Here is an 18,805-nt window from a genome sequence, read left to right on the forward strand (position 1 = left end):
TCAAGTTCCTTATATCTGCAAAGTGTGAAAATCTGTTTATACATGGAATGCACACACTATACATAAATCTTAAAAAGAGAAAATTATTAAATGGAAAATTTAGACTCATGAAATCTTTAATGAACATTTAGTGTTGTTAAAAACAACAACAAAAAACCCTTCAAATTAAAATAATTACTTAGTGACATAGGAAAACAAGAGGAGAAAAAGAATATGCAGACTTCCTCTACAGTTCTGTCTCTCTCCCTCCCCCTTTCTCGAGCTGGAAAATAGTATGCATCATCATAGATTAATTTTACAAGCAGAAAGGAAAGATACTTTGCATTTTACATTCTGTACAAATCCAGAATTCCTCTGAAATTCCACATTGCTCTGAAAGGGCAGACACCATCCCAACATCTATGAAGCCAAGACAGAGTGAAGTTCCTTTAATGATAGACTCCAGTGTCATTGGCATGCTCAAGCCAATATCATCCTCCCTTGCCAGTTCACCCATCTCTCTGCCACTCAGTTTCACACAGACAACCTTGTTGGACAGCAGAGTCTTTCCGGGGTGGGGGGATCCATTAAACACTTAGATTCCCTCTAGAAATCCTAGTACATTATCTTTGAATATAGGTCACAGAAATTCTAACTGCTACATCATTCTCTCTTGTAAGGAAGAGGGAATGAGGTAAGGCTGAGTGTGGGGAGAAAGGAGGAGTTGATGCTTCTTCTTTTACTGAATCCTCATGGTAAGCCATGCTTACAGTGTGTGTGTTCTCTATAATTCAGAAAGGTAAGTGTGACAGACATTCTAAGGGAATGCAGGAAATAGAAAATAAATAGTTGGTTTTAGTGCTCAATTAATTTGGGAGGATGTTATCAGGTGTAACCTCATGTGTAATTATGGAATTGACTTTTTATAAAATCATGACTAGCTTTATCTTTCCATTATATGAGTAGCTACCTATAATCTCTTACTTATATATGGATCATTCATCACTTTGCTTCTCATGTCACTGGGGAATGATGGTAAATACAAGGCCACATCCTCTACCTACCCCTGTGCTGGGATTCTCCAGACATGGCATAAGCTTTAGCTAGTAGAGCACTCGCTTCAGCAGTTTGGGGGCTGATTTCAGAAAATGAAGAAACACAGATAGAATAGGCCTAGAAAAAAAGGAAATTTTGACAAGATCAGTACCAGTGACAGTCTAGGAACCCATGACAAGATCAGCGCCTGGTGATCGTCTTTCACTGCATTTTTCAGCAGCTGTCAGAATTACTAGCTGATTGGGAGCCAACTCAGCTAAACCCAGGATTACATGGGATTGGAGCCTGAGTTCCATCTCAGTCACTTCCATTTGTGAGTCTTGAATAAATAACTTCACCTTCTTATGCAGGACGGAATGTATGGGTCTTACTGGTTAGGACTCAGGAAAGATTAAAGGAGTCACCATATGCAAACACTGGGCATAATTCATCAGGTCAGTTCTAACTAAATCTGAGCGGGGTCTCACAGCAGAACATAACTACATCAGCTCAGAATCTCAAGAGTTCAGTATCAACGAATCATAAAACATGAGTCCAAGAGCTCCAGTCCTGTTTAGTCACTAACCGTGATAGAGGATGATCCCTTAACTTCTTCAAATATAGGATAAAAAGATAATAAAAACAGAATTTGTCACAAATAGTTGCTGTAAATGTTAAATAGGTTAATATATGTGAAGTGTTTATAGTATCAGGTGGCATTAGATAACCATTAAAGAAGTATAAGATGATAATGAGTCATAATATTAATATTATTTATATTTAAATGGAAAGAATGTCACTTAGAAAGAGAGAAGAGTGAAAACAGCTGACCCATAGCTACCAGCAAGAAAAGAAGCACCCATGTGTGACAGTTCACCAGCCAACTCTTAATTATCTCAAGGAGCTAAAAGGCTTATCATCACCCAACCTCTATGAGGCCAAGACAGTGCAAAGTGTCCACACTATTCCTTTAACTATAAGCTTCTGGGTCAGATTTCATGTGTTCAAATCTCTGCTTTGCCACTTGTTAGACAAATAACTTCATCTGAATTATTCATAACTCTGTGTGAAATGAAATACACACTCAAGTACACACAATAAAACATTCTCTAATTTTAACTTATTTTTTTGGCTTGTTGTAAACATTGATGTTCATTGATTTCTTCATTCTAATTTGATAAATTTTTGGTTGTTTGGTTGGTTTTTGGTTTTTCAAGGCAGAGTTTCTCTGTGTAACGCTGGCTGTCCTGGAACTCACTTTATAGACCAGGCTGGCCTTGAACTCACAGATCTGCCTGCCTCTGCTTCCAGAGTGCTAGGATTAAAGGCAAATGCCACTACTGCCTGGCTTGACCACAGTTTTAAGAGAGCCTTGAATTCAAAACTCATGTTTCCTCTGCAGGCAGTGAGTCTGGCGCCAAAGCAGATCCCCTGATGCCTCTAATCTAATGCTGGATTTTGCATATGGGAAAAGTAGTAGCCGTGTAGTCTTATGTCCAAAGCTATAGAGCTAAGAAAAGGTGTAGAAAACAATTTGACAACCCAAGATTATAAACACCAGGCACTCTTTATAGGCCAAGCATTAAAAATTATTATTTATTATTATTTTACTATTATTATTTATTTGTGTACAAACACACGTGGAGGCCAGAGGGCTACTCTGTGGAATCTGTTTCCTTCCACTTTCACTTGGGTTCCAGGGATCAAATTTGGCTCACCAGGTGTTTGCCTAGAAACACCATTGAGCTGTCTTACCAGTCTTCCCTTTTTGTCTTCTTTAAGTCAACTTCAGTTGCCTCAATGTGTTTTACCTCTTGGGGTAGGCTCAAGCATGGTTTCTTCTAAGCATTGACAGAGATGAAAGACCTAGGAGTGGATGTGCTACTTCCGAGTCTAGTCACAAAACATATAATCCTAGAGTCAGGGGCCTCTGCTTAGGTTTTTAACTTTGAGGCTCTTGTTTGGGGCTGGAGGTGAATGAAGATTAACATATGTGGTAGTTTGGATGTGATTGGCTCTCATAATCTCACAGGGAGTGGCACTATTGGGAGATGTGGCTTTGTTGGAGTAGGTGTGGCCTTGTTGGAAGAAGTGTGTCACTGTGGGGGTAGGCTCTGAGGAATAATTCCCAGTGAGTCAGTCAACTTCCTGTTGTCTTCAAGATGTAGGACACTCAGCTCTTCCTCCAGCACCACATAAGCCTCCATGCTGCCTGCCATGATGAGAATAGACTGAACCTCTAAAACTTACACCAGCCCTCCCAATTAAGTGTTTTCCTTATAAGAGTTGCCATGGTCGTGGTGTCTCTTCACAGCAATAAAATCCCTAGCTAAGATCACATGGAACCAATTCTGCCCCTTAGGGTGTTAGGGTTAAAGTGAGGAACTACTCTTTAACTCCTGGTTGTGAGAAGCAACTGGGCCTGGAACCAAACAAGACCAACTTGCCAAAGAACCAACCTGCTGCAAATACTGGATGGCCTGCTCATGGTTTTTCCTCAGCTGCTCAATCTGAGCAATTTCTTCATACAGACCAATCAGCTCTGATGTGCCATGACCCTTGGCAATGATGACACTGCCAATCGCCTTTTCAAAGTATGCCAGGGCTAAGTTCATCCTGTGAATGGCTAAGGAGGCTCTACAAGAAAAAAGAAAGAAGGTGGAAAGTCACATAGAGGCCACTTCCTTTGCAAACACATACGGAATTAATTCCAAGAAGAATTTGTCTTCATAGACAAATCATCTGGACAGCTGGCTTAAAATCCAGGATTGCTTTAAATAAACTCCCATTATTTTGAATTTTGCCCACATGATCACACAGACTACCACCATTTGCTTAACCCATTAATAAGTTTTATACACATGCAATTTTTATAAAAATTCAAATGGAAAAAATGTCACCTAGAAAGTCATGAGACAGGATAATTTACTCATAAGCACAGAATTCGGATCTTGTAGTATCAGTGAACGTAGACCGAAGCACCAGCCCTAATGACTGAGCAAAAAGCTTGTGATTGACATGCTTACACATGTAAGCAACATGTGATTGGTCTATATGTGAGACTGATAACTGGTAGAACTAGCAGTCCTGTACATGTGAGGCTGTGACTATGGAATTAGAAGCTGTGTTCAAGCATGCCATGCACCTTTTCTGGCTACAAGCAGACACATTTTCATGCTTTTTCAGGTCAGTGTGGAGGCTTCTCAGCAGGGTATAAAACTAGACTCCCAACAGAGACATCTCCAGAATTGTCATTTATTGACCACCCATTGTCTTTATTGCTTCAACAAAAGACACTAAGACCCTGTAATACTCAGCCTGAGATTATCTATCACAAAAAAAAAAAAAAAAAAAAAAAAAAAAAAAGAAAGTGAAGAGTTCCGGACAGCAGAGTTGGTATTCAGAGGTGGAGAGCCAAGACTGTAGGAGGCAAGAGGCCCTGAAAGCTGGTACTGCAAGACCCTCAAGCAAAGATCTAGAGAGCCATCAATGATTAAAAGGTGAGGGTCCTGACTCCTGAGACTCTGGAGATACCATACCATCTACTGTAGGGAGACAGGACTCAGTGCCTAGAGAAACATGCCTCTGCCTGAGCACATCGAGCTTCTAAAGTCATAAAACTCTAGGTGTTAGGTATTGTGAGCCCCCCAAAACATTTAGGCCCACAACTGTATGTCCAGCACTCATGAAGCAGAAGCAGGAGGGTTCCTGTAAATTTAAGGACAGCCTGGGCAACAAGGTTGTGATGGGAGATGTCATTCTGTATATGTTTCTCATACTGGATAATAATAAAGCACTGTTGGCCAATAGGAAAGGAAGATAGGAGGGACTAGGAGACAAGGAGGAAATAGGAAGGAGTAAGGAGGAGTCAAGATGGAGAGTCTGAAGAAAGCAGTATGCTGCCGGCTCCCCGGTAAGAGAAATACATAGATCATCAGAAATGGGTTAATAATTAAGGCAGAGCTAGCCGATAAGAAACAAGTAACAGGGCCAACAGCATTGTATCAAATACAGAGTCTCTGTGTATTATTTGGGGCTGGCGGCGCAGCAGCAGGACAAGACCAGCGGTGGCGGGCGGAAAAAACCTTACTTGTTACAAATGGCGCCCACGTGGCTAATAAGAACTTCCACTTAAAATTTAACAAAAGCTTAAAAAAGGGTTTTAGAAACAAAAGAACAGAGACAAGCAAGGTTTCTTGGTAGCAGCATTTTTCTCAGTTGAACTCTGCTTTGCTAGAGACAAGCAGATATTCGCGCGTTTGCTAGAGACAAGCAGATATTCAAGCGGCTCCTTTAAGCGAAGATTCCTGACTCAACAAAAGCCACAAAAAAACACAGGGCTTTTAAATAACTCTGCTAACAATTTATTGGTGTGTATGAGAGATGGCAATGGCAGTGACCACATCTCCAAGCCGGCAGCATGCAGATCAAGGCAGTGAGCGCAGCTTTCAGTGCTGGCGATAAAAGTAACCGCCACCATCTTTGGTAAACCTCGGCAGAAACAACAAAGACTTTCATTTTAACAATGTTGTTGTTTAACAGATAAAGACTCATGGCCAAAAAAAGATAAAGATTTACAGTAAAGACAGATTCATATTAAGAAAAACCTCTAAAGGTTTACAATGTGTTTTAAAATATACGTAGACATAAAAAAAAAATGGTTTTAAAGAGACAAAGAGAAACTGGGTGTTGTAGCACACGCCTTTAATCCCAACACTATGGAGACAGAGGCAAGCAGATCTCTGTAATTTACAAAGTAAACCTGGTATACAGAGTAAATTCCAGGACAGATAAGAGTTACACAATAAAACCCTATGTCAAAAGATAAAAAAATAAAAGTAAAATAAACAGAGTAATAAAGACATGTAAAGATAAAAAGCTCAGAGAAAATCTGGTTACTGTATACTATTGTGTTGTCTCTACATTGTTTGACTACTGAGAAAATAACAACTGATAAAAAAAATGCTACTGGATTAATTCAATTTATATATTTTAAAAATGCTTTGACTCCAACATTTAAGTTCAAGGACAAGTTACTGGGGAAAAGGATTTCTATTTTTGTTTCCACAGAAAATGAAAAGCTGTGGATTCCTTCCAGACTAATGTGGTTTGAGCAAGCCAGGCCCCCTGAAACAGTCGCTGATGATCCAACATTCAAAACAGCTTGGACAAAGCAGCCTCGCAGACTACAGCCAAGATTTCTGCAACTTCTTAGGATCCCCATGACAGTGCCCCCTGTCAGCAGGAAGTAGTTTGGAAAGAACGACGCCCAAATTCCCAAATATTGTTTATAAATGTTTGTTTTCATTTAAATGGATTTGGTTATAAATGGTTAATGATCACAACCAATATCTTTTTAAAGGTAAAAAGGGAATTATGGTATAGATATGAATACTTTGTTTTGTAATGGATTTTCATTTATTGATACAATTTAAGGTCAATTTTGTGATGTATATATTTCTCCTTTTGTTTAGGTATTGTGTTTATATAGTTCATTCAAAAACATATTGTATAATGTACTACAGATTATAGATAATTACCTATGATAGTCAAAGCTTAGAGTTAAGTTAGTTAGGTTTTTCAAGATACACAGAGATGTATTTGAGATAGATAGTCATTCTTCAAACCTTTCAGAGACCTACAGAATATGACATTTAAAATGGTTTAGGGTTTTTCTTGACAATGAGACATAATTGTTCCTGGCAACACCACCTGCGTCAGAAAGAAAGATGAAGATGGACATTAAAGAAACTCATTATGGAGTTTACTTCCAATATGGTAAGACTAGCCATTTGGACAAGATACTGCTCTTGTCTGGACTGTTTGACTTTATGCTGTATAAACTGGACATGCAGGACCCACAGAAAAGTGACTCCTGATTCAAGATGGACATTGCTACAGAGATCCTGCTTCATGGAAGAGTCTTCGAGACAGTATGCAGGACACGGAGAAAAGTGACTGACAAACTGCCAATAAAAAAGACAGTTTAAAGTTTTCTGCTTTACTGGAGAGTCTGTCAGACACACTATGGCCTATGGGCTGAAGATGGAAGATTACAAAAGAACTTCGGGTGACTAAAAAGGCAAGATGTCTCTGTCATTTCTAGAGCTTATATATTATCCTTCTGTGGTCTTTGAAGGAATTGAGGACAGATAGTTATAGTTTTCCTTAGTATTAAAGATAAGTTACTTTAGACTCACAAAGATAAAATAGATGATAAAATAGTTTCTTAAATCTTGCTAAATGTTAATGGACTAAATATTGTTAACTGTGATTCTTATTTGATAACTGTTGTGTTATATATTTTGCTATGCTAAGGTTAAAACCCTTCTTTTTATTTAGACAGAAAAGAGGAGATGATGGGAGATGTCATTCTGTATATGTTTCTCATACTGGTTAATAATAAAGCACTGTTGGCCAATAGGAAAGGAAGATAGGAGGGACTAGGAGACAAGGAAGGAAATAGGAAGTAGGGAGGAGGAGTCAAGATGGAGAGTCTGGAGAGAGCTGGACGCCAGCCGCCTCCCCGGTAAGAGAAGGCCATGTGAAGATACATAGAAATGGGTTAATAATTAAAGGCAGAGCTAGCTGATAAGTAACAAGTAACCGGGCCAACAGTATTGTATCAAATACAGAGTCTCTGTGTATTATTTGGGGCTGGCGGCGTGGCGGCGGGAGGAAAAACCCGTACTCGTTACAAGGTTGAGTTTGACTCAACAAAAAAGAACTCAGGGCTGCCTATTTGTGACTTGCACCTGAAGAGAGCAAAAGGCCTGTCAGCTGGACAATCTGACAGACTGATCTTGTCCTGAAGATGAGTGTGAATGATCAAGAGCACTGGCAGGTTATCTGTTCATTCTTTGTAACGATAATCTCTTCTATCAACCATAGAGTGTTATTTCTCTTGTTCTTCAGACATTAAGAATGGCTCCTTGCAAACACATCCCCCATGGAGGGATAACTGCCTTAACCTAGAGACAGGAGAGAAGCCCTAGTCCCTACTTCACATGACTTGTCAGATCTACATGACCCCAACTGGATCGCATTCCCCTACATATGGAATTGGAGTGAGGGGATGGGAGGGGAGGGTGGTTAGGGTGCATGTGAGAGGGCAGAGAGGATAAAAGGGAGGGATGGAGGGAGAGGGAACTGGACAACTGGACATGTAAAATAATAAATTAAATTTTAAAAAATGCTTTGACTCCAAAATTTAAGTTCAAGGACAAGTTACTGGGGAAAAGGATTTCTATTTTTGCTTCCACAGAAAATGAAAAGCTGTGGATTCCTTCCAGACTAATGTGATTTGATCAAGCCAGACCCCCTGAAATAGAGTACTAAGTGATCGTACATTCAAAACAGCTGGACAAAGCAGCCTTAGAGACTACAGCCAGGATTTCTGCATCTTCTTAGAATCCCCCATGACAGCGCCCGTTACCAGCGGGAAGTAGTTTGGAAAGAACAACGCCCAAATTCCCAAATATAGTCTATAAATGTTTGTCCTCATTTACATGGACTTGGTTTTATATATATAAAGAATGTCTCCCATCAAGAGCTTTAAGGGTGATGTTAGCAAGTTGTTTAACCTGAACAATCTTGGCTTAGTGTCTCTGCTCTTCAAAGGAAAAAGGTATTACTAGATATTTGTCTTTACTAAATATTTGATAGATGTGAAATATAACAGCATGGCACAGAAGATAGGCTATGAATTCAGATGTTCCAATGATAAGCCAAGCTCTTCAACTCATGCTGTCACTTTTAGTTAATCTCCCTGTGCCTTCTTTTCTTTTCCTTCCTTCCTTCCTTTCTTCTATTCTTCCTTTCTTTCTTTCTCCATCCCTTCCTTTCTCTTTTCCTTCCTTCCTCCTTCCTTCTTTCCTTCGTTCTTCCTTTCCTTCCCTCCCTTCTTCCTTTCTTTCTCTCTGTCTCTCTTTCTTCCTTTTTCATTTTTTTTTTTTTTTGAGAGAGGGTTTCTCTGTGTAACAGTCCTAGCTGTCCTGGAACTCACTTTGTAGAGCAGGCTGGTCTCAAAGTCAATGAGATCCACCTGCCTCTGCCCCAAGTGCTGGGATCAAAGGCCTGCACCACCACTGCCTGGTGCCTTATTTTCTTACCTGCCAAATAAAAATAGTAAACATGCTTACCCTCATAGGTTATGGCAAGGATTGAATTAAATAAAACTTCAAAGCACTCAAAACACAGTGTGGTATGTATTATACCTGGTAAGCATTCTATCATTTAGTACACACACAAAACAGATACTCAAATATTGGTGTGAATGAGTAAAATAAACACTAGAGTTGACTGAGAAAAGGGAACATGGTTTCGTTTCATATAAGGCAGATAACCTTTAAGTACTGCCCTCCATGACAGCAGGAGACATTCACCAGACTCTAACTATGGCCTTATGGACTTGAGTCAATAGTCTGACTTTGTTCTGAACATTCCAGCATGTCCCCGCCATGTCCCATTTGACTTCTAGATTCATGGCTGTTTAGAGCAGGCAGATGTGACGCATGTGTTTCATTTACTTAGCATTTAGTCATCTGCCCTACCGTGCCAAGTGCTTATAGCTTTTGGAAAGAGATTTCTTTCAAGGATGTGAAGATATTTGAAAAATCTGGGGAACAGTACACTCTCATTATTTCTTTTTCCTGATAATCTGATGGGCCCACTCCCCTTTCTAAATACCGATTCTCAGAGGATCCTTAACTCAACTCAAAACAGTTTTAAGTCTTGTTTTGGCTTGAACAAATCCCATGGACTTTCTTTCTACACAGAACAGAGCTTTCCTTAAAAATGCACGTATGTCCGTAGCTTCGATAGTCTCCAATTAGATGTCTTAAGTGTTCTTTCCTTATCTGTTAAGATGCCACACTTGTTGACAAAAGTAAGAAGCAACTCAGAAGAACAAACCACTCCCAAAGTAAATGCAAGTTACAATAGTGAAGGGCAAAGAAATGAATTCAGATCCAATACATACAAGCAATGTCAACTAGAGCATCAGTTCCCAGCCTTCCTAATACTGCCTTTCTTTAATACAGTTCCTCATGTCATGGTGACCCCAAACCATAAGATTATTTTGTTGTTACTTCATAACTTTAATTTTGCTACTGTTATGAATCATAATATAAATATCTGTCATGCAGGATATTTGATTTGAGACCCCCAAGGGTCTCAACTGTGAGACCCACAGTTGAGAACCACTGCCTGAGAATAATTGCTTAACCTCAGCTCAGTCTCCTGGCTCTCTGAGGAAACCCTAATCATACTGACACCTCAGTGGTGGCTGTAAGGACTAAATGTGGCAGTGCATAGTAAACTCACAGGACCCACACTTGACAAATATGACCTCTTGCATTATCAGTTGAGCACTGGGCTTTTTGCTTTGAACATTCCTCCCACAATCCCCCGGGGTTTTTGTTTGTTTTTTGTTTCGAGACAGGGTTTCTCTGTGTAACTTTGGAGTCCGTCCTGGCACTTGCACTATAGAGTAGGCTGGCCTTGAACTCACAGAGAGCCACCTGCCTCTTCTTCCCGAGGGCTGGGTTTAAAGGTGTGCGCCGCCACCGCCACCACCACTGGAACATTTTCCCTTTTATCAGGTCAGAGGAGAGGGGAAAAAAACAAACCCAGACCTAATTCACAAAAGCTTCTGCTTCTTAATGGCCAGATCTTACCTGCCCAGAGCAATGGTGAGGTCTTTCTCTGAGACTTGGTTTTCACCAATGCTTCCATTGTTTATCTCTTTCAGTTCCATCATGCTCTTTTCGGCTTTCTTCAGATGGATGTAGGCCTGTTTGCCAGTGGGGCAGTCAAGGCAAATGTCAGGCACAGTGATTGCCACTGCACAGGGACAGCAGTCTACAAGCTAACCAAAGGGGCCCTTGGGAAAACAAAGCAGTGTTTGAAAGAAGGCATTTAACTGAGTTCTCTATTCTCCATGGGTATATCATCAAGAAGGGAGAATTCTCTGGAAAAGAACAAGGCCTTGGGTTTCCTGCAGTGGCTTCCTGAATCCAGGTCTGGAGAGGTGAGTGTCTGCAGGAACAAACGGAAACTGTAATTATACTAGATTTCCTTTAGAGACATCGACTGCCCGACAAGGGTTATTCAATTTTTTTTTTTTTTAACCAAATTGTTGCATAGCAATGGGAAATAAGAGGAACTAATTTTGCTGAAAGGGACTTTTTGGCTCATTTAGAAGATCCAAGAAAAGCAGGTTTGGTGCCAGAGGCAAATAGCAGGGAAGAAAATCCCCTTAATTTCCAAACATCCTTCCATTTCCCGAAGTTTAATGGCTCCCCACTAAGGGTGTACCAGCAGAAGACCACATATCAGATATAGCAAGCTGACAGACACAATGGAGAGGGGGGTTCTAGAGGGGGATTGATGAGGGTTTCTGAGCTCAGAATGCTCAATATTACTCAGAAACTCTACTTCTCTTGACACCTTCCAAGTGAAGAATATCGGCACAAAGATCAAAACCACATGTTTCCTGAGGATAGACACCAATGTCTATCTGCAGAGGAGCCAGCAGATCTTGAACTAGAACTTCTATAGCTATAATTGCAAATAGAGCCTGCCCCCTTTATAAGCTGAGTAAGTCATGTGATACAGTCATCTATCAGGGTCCTTTTCTGGAGCTATGGAGCATATCATCAATGGTCCATCTGTGTGGCTTCTGTTTTCACAAGTAATATTCTCAATAGCATTACATGATCAAGGACCCATTAAACTAGTGGGTTCTGCTATACATTTTAGTTGCCTGTGGCTTTCAAGCAGCTCAGCAAACAGAAATTACCCCAGACCTAGAAAAAACTCAAAATCCCCAGGGTGTAGCACTTACTCTTCAAGCTCCCCCAGAGAATTGCTATGGATAGGCAGCTATTTTGCTAAAGTACACTTTAAGTTATCACTCATTCTCTCCAATCCTACACGGCTACCACCACTCTACCTACACACACATCATCAGTGTTGACTTTGAGTGTTCCATGAAAAGCCCACCAGACTCAGAACATTACAGTTGGCTATGGGGTGTGTTGCTAGTGAGGTCCCTTCCATGACTCAACTCTGGGCTTATAGGAGCAAACACAAAAATAAAACGCATTCCTTTTTAGGTGGACAAACACCTCGTGGAGGGCCTAGACGTTGGAACACAGTTAACAAGAGCCAGTTCTATGTTCCGCCCTCCCATCTGGCATGTGGCCTGTAACCTTCCTCACCAGGTGCACTCACTCGGGAAAGAAAGGATATTGGTTTTGCAGGAGCCAGGCTGTCCCCAGAGTATAGTAGAGAATGACCAGAGCTCCCAGGATCTCTTGTCTCTCCTTGTCTGAGGTTTTATTTCCTTTCCAGGTCAGCAGTGTGCTCCTGGCAGACTCAGCATGTTTCTTGGCCTGAGATGGGAGGCCTGAGGAAGAAGGTTAGAGAGGTGGTAAAGAAGTTAGGGGTGTCAAGAAAAGAAGACATTACATAAGGCATGGTCCAGTCAAAGTCTCCCCTGACAGAGCAGAAAGTAGTCAGACAGATGGTGTGGTTGTCAGGTATGGTTCCTAAATCTAGGGAACAACAGTATTTGGAGTGTTCACACAGCACAGATCGCTGGATCTAACCCAGGCCTGGTAAGCTGGAATCTCTAGAATAATGTGTCCGGGAAGTTCTAGTCTGAATTCCACAAATGGTCTTTATGCAGCCTCCCTGGCATTGATCTGTGGGTCTCAGTCTGGAAATCAGTGACTGACAGGGGTGGAAGCTGAGCGACCCCTTCAAAGTTCTGCTGCAAATGTGCATGACCTTTTCAACTTGCAAAGCATCCTCCAAATGACAAATGCCACTCGTTATGAAAGTTGCCCCTCACCAAACACATGGAGACATACTGGGCTGACTTTCAGCTTTCTGGAAAATACATTCTATAAATACAAGGGTTTAGGAATGTAATTACTTCCATCTGAGGTTTCTTTTTGTCCAATCCAAGATGAAGCTGGTCATACTAATTGGTCTCTCTCTCTCTCTCTCTCTCTCTCTCTCTCACACACACACACACACACACACACACACACACACACACACACACACACACACACACACACAAAGAATCCATTTCTAAGTGCAGTGAGGCCGCTTACTAGCAAGACATAGGGAATGTCAAGTGCCAGAACTGGTGTGGGTTTCCTCTTGTTTTCTAAGAAAAATCTGCTGTTCCTGAGAGCTTATCCATGCCATTTGTCTAGTTAACAGAGGTAGAAGGTAGACTCAGAACACTGTCTATTGGACTCCTGCCTCATCATTAACCTTAACTCACTCTCACTTTCATTTCACTGAAAACAAGAAGTAGTGCTCACTTTTGGCCCTCTCTGAAGGCATCTAGGGCTTGTAAACATGGTCATTCCTGCCACGTAGGCCTCTTGTGCCCCTAATCCTCACTTCACAACACTGGCTTGTTCCTAAAAATTTCCACTCTGACTTTGGCTTTGGAGCTTGGTTTCACAGCAAGGGTGCAACTCAATTTTCAACAAGGATAATTTGAAAGGACTGGCAGTTGCTGCTCATAGCCCTCATATGTTCTAAATGTGCAGGGCCTCCTTATTGAGTTACAACAATAAAAGGAACAAAGCCTTCTCTGGAACGGCTCTAAACCTGATCCTGAAGCCAACTAGTCCCTGAAAAGCTTAAGTGAAGGCAAGTGGACTCTGTAAAGAGAGGGCTTTGTTTTAAGTTAGCAGACTGATGTGGCTCTCAGACTGCCCTGTACAAATTCCAGGGACCTGCTTTTAGCTTCCAGCAGTTACTGGTTTACAAGCACAGAGGTAAGAAGCAAGATTCACACTTAAAACAGCAGTAAGGTCTCCAATGGTGACCAAACATTCAAACTGATAACAACTCTCCTAAGTGGTGTTAATTCAGGGTGTCTGAGGTCCATACCCAGGGAAACAGAGTTAGTAAAATCTTATTTCTGAGACAGAGTCTCACTTTGTAGCTCTGACTGTCCTGGAACTTATGATGTAGACCAGGCTGACCCACAGACTCACAGAGACCCACCTGCCTCTGCTGGGGTCAAGAGCATGCACCACTATGCCTGGCTAGTGTTAGCAAAATCCTCTTATTTTTATGGGCTAATCTTGGTCTTGAAGAGTGGGAAAGATTTTTACTAATAGGAGTTTCCATTTGAGTAAATCCTGAGGCCATGAAAATAAATTGTTAGGAAAGATAAGAAGTGGACCAATTAGACTAAAAGTGAAGTTTGAACTTAAAGATGAACAAACTACAGTGGATTTTATAATGTAGTATTGAAGGCTGGCCTTCCTTGGGGTGTCTAAAATCAAGACATCTACAGATAGCTATGCCTTTCTTGCTGTATGACATGGAAAGATGGATGAGAAAAAGGGCTGCATGCTTCCTGTAGCCTCTCTTTTTTTCTTTTTCTTTGTTTTGTTGTTTCTCTGCAGCTTTTGGAGCCTGTCCTGAAACAATCTGTAGACCAGGCTGGCCTTGAACTCACAGAGATCCACCTGCCTCTGCCTCCAGAGTGCTGGGATTAAAGGCACACACCACCACTGTCCAGCTCTGCAGCCTTTCTTATTGCGGCTATAATCTTATCCTTGGGGACAGAACACTCCTAGCTCAATCATCTTATTGATAATGAAATCAGCTCCACTGCTTAATATTTTCACATTGGTGACACCTGGATTTAAGAGAGGACACATTCAAAACAACGCAGATGCTAAGATGAGGTGACTGCATCTCACTTGTCAGGCACTTGGGGGTGTTAGCATCAACTAGTCAACTCTGAAAATGAGACATTAGAAGCTGGTGTTGGTGTCTTCAAACCCAAGACACTAAAATGGGAAACCAAGAGAGTCTTTTGATCAAATGGGTTGTTATCCAAAACCACATGGACCATTGGGATGATAGCAACAAAACTCAGTTGTCTCCTTGATCCCCGAGGAGGAGGAAAAGTGGACATGGAGGAGGTACTGAACATCCCAGGAGCAGCAAAACCTTCCCAGATGCATGAATTGGAAATGGAACAACTACCACAGAGAAACCAGCTCTGAAGCACGTGCCCTATCCCCCTACCTGGTCTTCAAAGGCCTCCCTCCCTCTGCTCTGGTTCCTGGATGCCTATGATATCTCCTTGGGGAACTCTCTTCCACAGGCTCATCTGCCAGTTAATCATATAGTTGTCTCCACACTCCTGTAATTGACAACCAGTGGGGCTCAAAGAGACTGAGAAGGGTTTGGCACCACCACATGGAAAAGTGCTGCTTTTATAGCCTCTCTGGTTTAGATGGGGTACATGTACTCTTGTGCAAGAAGTCATCATGTATTGGGGGACCACCACTTCGGTGCTGTTTTTTAACCTGTTCTTTTTTTCTGTCCTCTATTTATAGTAGCACATATATTAATACCGCATTGTAATAAATGACATAAATGGAGAGTACCCAAGCACTTTTAGTGAAAGGGGAACTAACTCTGAAGACTTTGGAGACCACTGCTCTAGACAAATGTCTTCCAGCCTTTTCAAGTATGAAAGAGCTCTTTTTGTGTCTGAAGTAGTCATACAGCTTCTAGTTTTCTGATAGCAATTATTTTTATGTTTAAGAAAGTGAATGATAAAATGTCAAGTCTTTATCCCATGACACTTTGTAATGAATTTGCCTATTTAATTAAAAAATACTTCCTTGCACGTAAAAAAAAAGACAACCCTGCACATATGCATATATGAGACTTTTTACTGGGTCTTTCTAGGAAGGATGCCACACGTGCCTCATCATACAACTCTAATCTCCAAGTCTTCAACCCCAGTGGTTGCTCAGTCATTTTGCTTTCTCTGCCCTCCAAAGCCAGGGGCATCACTGTCCTTACGATTATGGTGTACAAATGAGGTAAAAACCAGAGTGGCGGCAGATCCTGTAGGAGCCTGAGTCAGTGGTCACAGGTAAATGCTGGCCAATTGTAAAATGAATTCACCATTGTCCAGTAAACATATTACTTCATTTTAGTGTTGGCAGGTATTCTCTGCTGTCTTTCCTCTCACTTGCCCCTGTTTTTATTTTTTGTGGGGTGTTTGTTTGTTTGTTTGAGACAAGGTTTCTCCATGTAGCCCTAGCTGTCCTGTCTCACTGTGTAGACCAGGCTGGTCTCGAACACAGGGATCTGACTATCTCTTCCTCCTGGGTGCTGGGATTAAAAGTGTGTGCTGTCATGCCTGGACTCTGATGTCTCTTTACATGACTCAGGCCAGAGGAAATCTGCTCAGAGTGACCCAGTTTTGTGGGGTGACTATTGTCACTTGAAAGCAATCACCTCTGGTCATCTTTTATGTTTAAGAAGTTATTATGGAACAGACCAGGATCAACAGTCAGATTTTCTAGAAATAAGTCCTGGTATAGCCACATCTTACTAAGCATGTGGTCTTGAACCAATCATTTAGTTTGCCTGTGCCTCAATATTTATCTTCTTAAAAGATGCTACTGAAAACACCTTCCGTCTTATTTTGGTCTTGAGGATAAATTTAACTCCTGAGAAAGGATTAGGTGGTACTGGAATAGAGTCTGAATACATATTAACCAGCATTATTCCCAGAGCCAGTTTCTTATTGAGTAACTTGGAGCATTTTTCATGATTCTGCTAAGACTCTCTCAAATGCAAACTCACTTTAAGCTGGAGTGGGTTTCCTGCAGGCTAGAACACCTGTGGGAGTTTTTGTTTGCTTGTTTGTTGTTTGTTTGGCTTTGTTTTAAATCATCCTCAGTTGTGTCTATACCAGGTTCTAATTAGAGAAAACAGGGTCCTTGCCTTTTACTTTTTTTGGTTTTGTTGTAGCATTTGCAGCAGAGCTATGAATACCTGGACAGTTTGCAATTACAACAAGCCAACTGATTAATTTATTATCTTGTTAATAATAAGCAAAATAGCAGGAAACTGCCTATCCACATACCATATGCTCTTCCGTTGCACTTGGAAACAGTTCATCACCATGCATCAAACCACCCTTGTATTCTCTGCCTGCCTTTTCTCAGCTGCTGTGTCATCAAGCTCTTCAGAATTACCTCTCAGGGCAGCTGGAAATAGAGTTCCACTTCTGGCATTCTTAACTTTATCTCACAAAGCAACAGCCACCTACACATTCTGCTTTGCCAAGGCTCATGTTCTCTCATGGATCCCATCCCACACATTAGTCCAATAACTGATGGAATAGGGTTTCACTATGTACCCCAGAATGACTTTGATCTAATGATTCTCTTGCTCTAATTTTACAAGTGCTGTGTCACCAAACCCAGCTACCCCCTTTAAAAAATGCTTCCTGTGGTGTTTTGAATAAGAATGGCCTCCACAGACTCATGTATTTGAATGCTTGGTCATCAAGGAATGGCACAATTTGAGTGGGACTAAGAGGTGTGACCTTTTGGAGTAGCTGTGGCCTTGCTGGAGGAAATGTGTCACTGGGGTTGGGCTTTGGACTTTAAAATGCCCAAACCAGTCCCAGTGTCTCTCTTCCTGCTTCCTATGGATCCAGGTGTAGACTCTCAACTACTTCCCCAGCAATATATCTTCCTGCATACCATCTTGCTCTCTGCCATGATGACCTTATGCCAAACCAATGAAACTATAAGCAACCCCCAATTAAATGCTTTCCTTTATAAGAGTTGCCATGGTAATAGTGTCTCTTCATGGCAATAGAACACTAACAAAGATACTTCCAATATTCTTTCCCAATTTCCTCTTTCCTCTCTGCCTAAAATGGTATTGTATCTCTTTCTTTTGTAAAACAAGATACCTTTTTTTTCTTTTTTCTTTTTTTACTTTTTGAGCTGTCCTTCCTATCTTTCATCTCTTTCAATATCTAGTATGCACAGCATGTAGTCCAGCTAGATATGGTGGCACATAACTGTAATTTCAGCCCTCAGGAGGCTAGGCACAAGGATTGTGGGTTTGAGCATATCGTGAACAACAAAATGAAGCACACTCTCTCAAAACCAATCAAACAAAAACAAAAGAAGAGAGTGTATAGTGTAATCATCAGTCCCTGTTCCTTGAACTTAACTCGAAAACTGTCTTCTGCTACAAATACTGTGGAGTAACTATTCTGAGGTTTCCAACCATCTTATGAATCCATCAAATCACTTTTTTTTTTTTTTTAGTCCCCAGACTGTTACAGCACTGCATGCCCTTATTTACTTGATCCTTTCTAAGTCACTCTTTGCTAAGTAAGTATTTCCCAAGGTCCTTGGTTCCCATTCATCACCATGTCCATTTTCAAGTCTTTCTGCACATTCCTCTTCTCTTTGCATCTCGGAAACTCTATGAACTTCTCTGTAATTGCAACCCTAGCTGGCATCAGTGTTTGTAACATCCATGTCCCCTGTCAAGCCTTAGCCTCCAATTTATCCTCATGCTTATGATTTTCCTTATTGATCCTCACATTTTGTTTTTAGGTTTCTAACACCAAGCAAGAAGATGGTAGGTTTCTCTATTGCAATTCAAAATTAACACATCAAAGCCTGCACCCAGCCAGGCCTGGTAGTATACAACTTCAGTCCCAGAAGTGAGAGGCAGGAAGATCTCTGTGAGTCTGAGGCTGGCCAGGGCTATATGGTGAGAAAAACAAAGAAACCTTCAACTCAATAGTTCCAGTTCTTCTTTCATGACCCATTCATCAATGAAAATGGTATCTTTGGGTCAAAGTCACCTTTGGGAATCCACCTTTTCTTCTGGGGTGAGTAGAGAAAATAGGTGTAATGTAGCCCAGGCTGGCCATAAACTTGCTCTGCAGTTTAGTCCCTAGCTT

The 18,805-nt window shown here is 41.2% G+C and overlaps 1 protein-coding gene across 1 annotated transcript in view; it reads right to left on the minus strand.

Annotated features, from left to right (window-relative positions):
* Positions 1–18,805, minus strand: part of Ttc23l (tetratricopeptide repeat domain 23 like) — a 69,460-nt gene that overhangs the window by 28,284 nt on the left and 22,371 nt on the right. The window contains exons 5-8 of the mRNA XM_051182556.1: positions 12,268–12,424; positions 10,692–10,817; positions 3,474–3,651; positions 1,044–1,152 (exon numbers count right to left, since the gene is read on the minus strand). Coding sequence (XP_051038513.1) covers positions 1,044–1,152; positions 3,474–3,651; positions 10,692–10,817; positions 12,268–12,424 — 570 coding nt within the window. The remainder of the gene's footprint in view (positions 1–1,043; positions 1,153–3,473; positions 3,652–10,691; positions 10,818–12,267; positions 12,425–18,805) is intronic.

Source organism: Phodopus roborovskii, unplaced genomic scaffold (assembly GCF_943737965.1).
Source record: "Phodopus roborovskii unplaced genomic scaffold, PHOROB, whole genome shotgun sequence".
Lineage (NCBI taxonomy): Eukaryota > Metazoa > Chordata > Mammalia > Rodentia > Cricetidae > Phodopus > Phodopus roborovskii.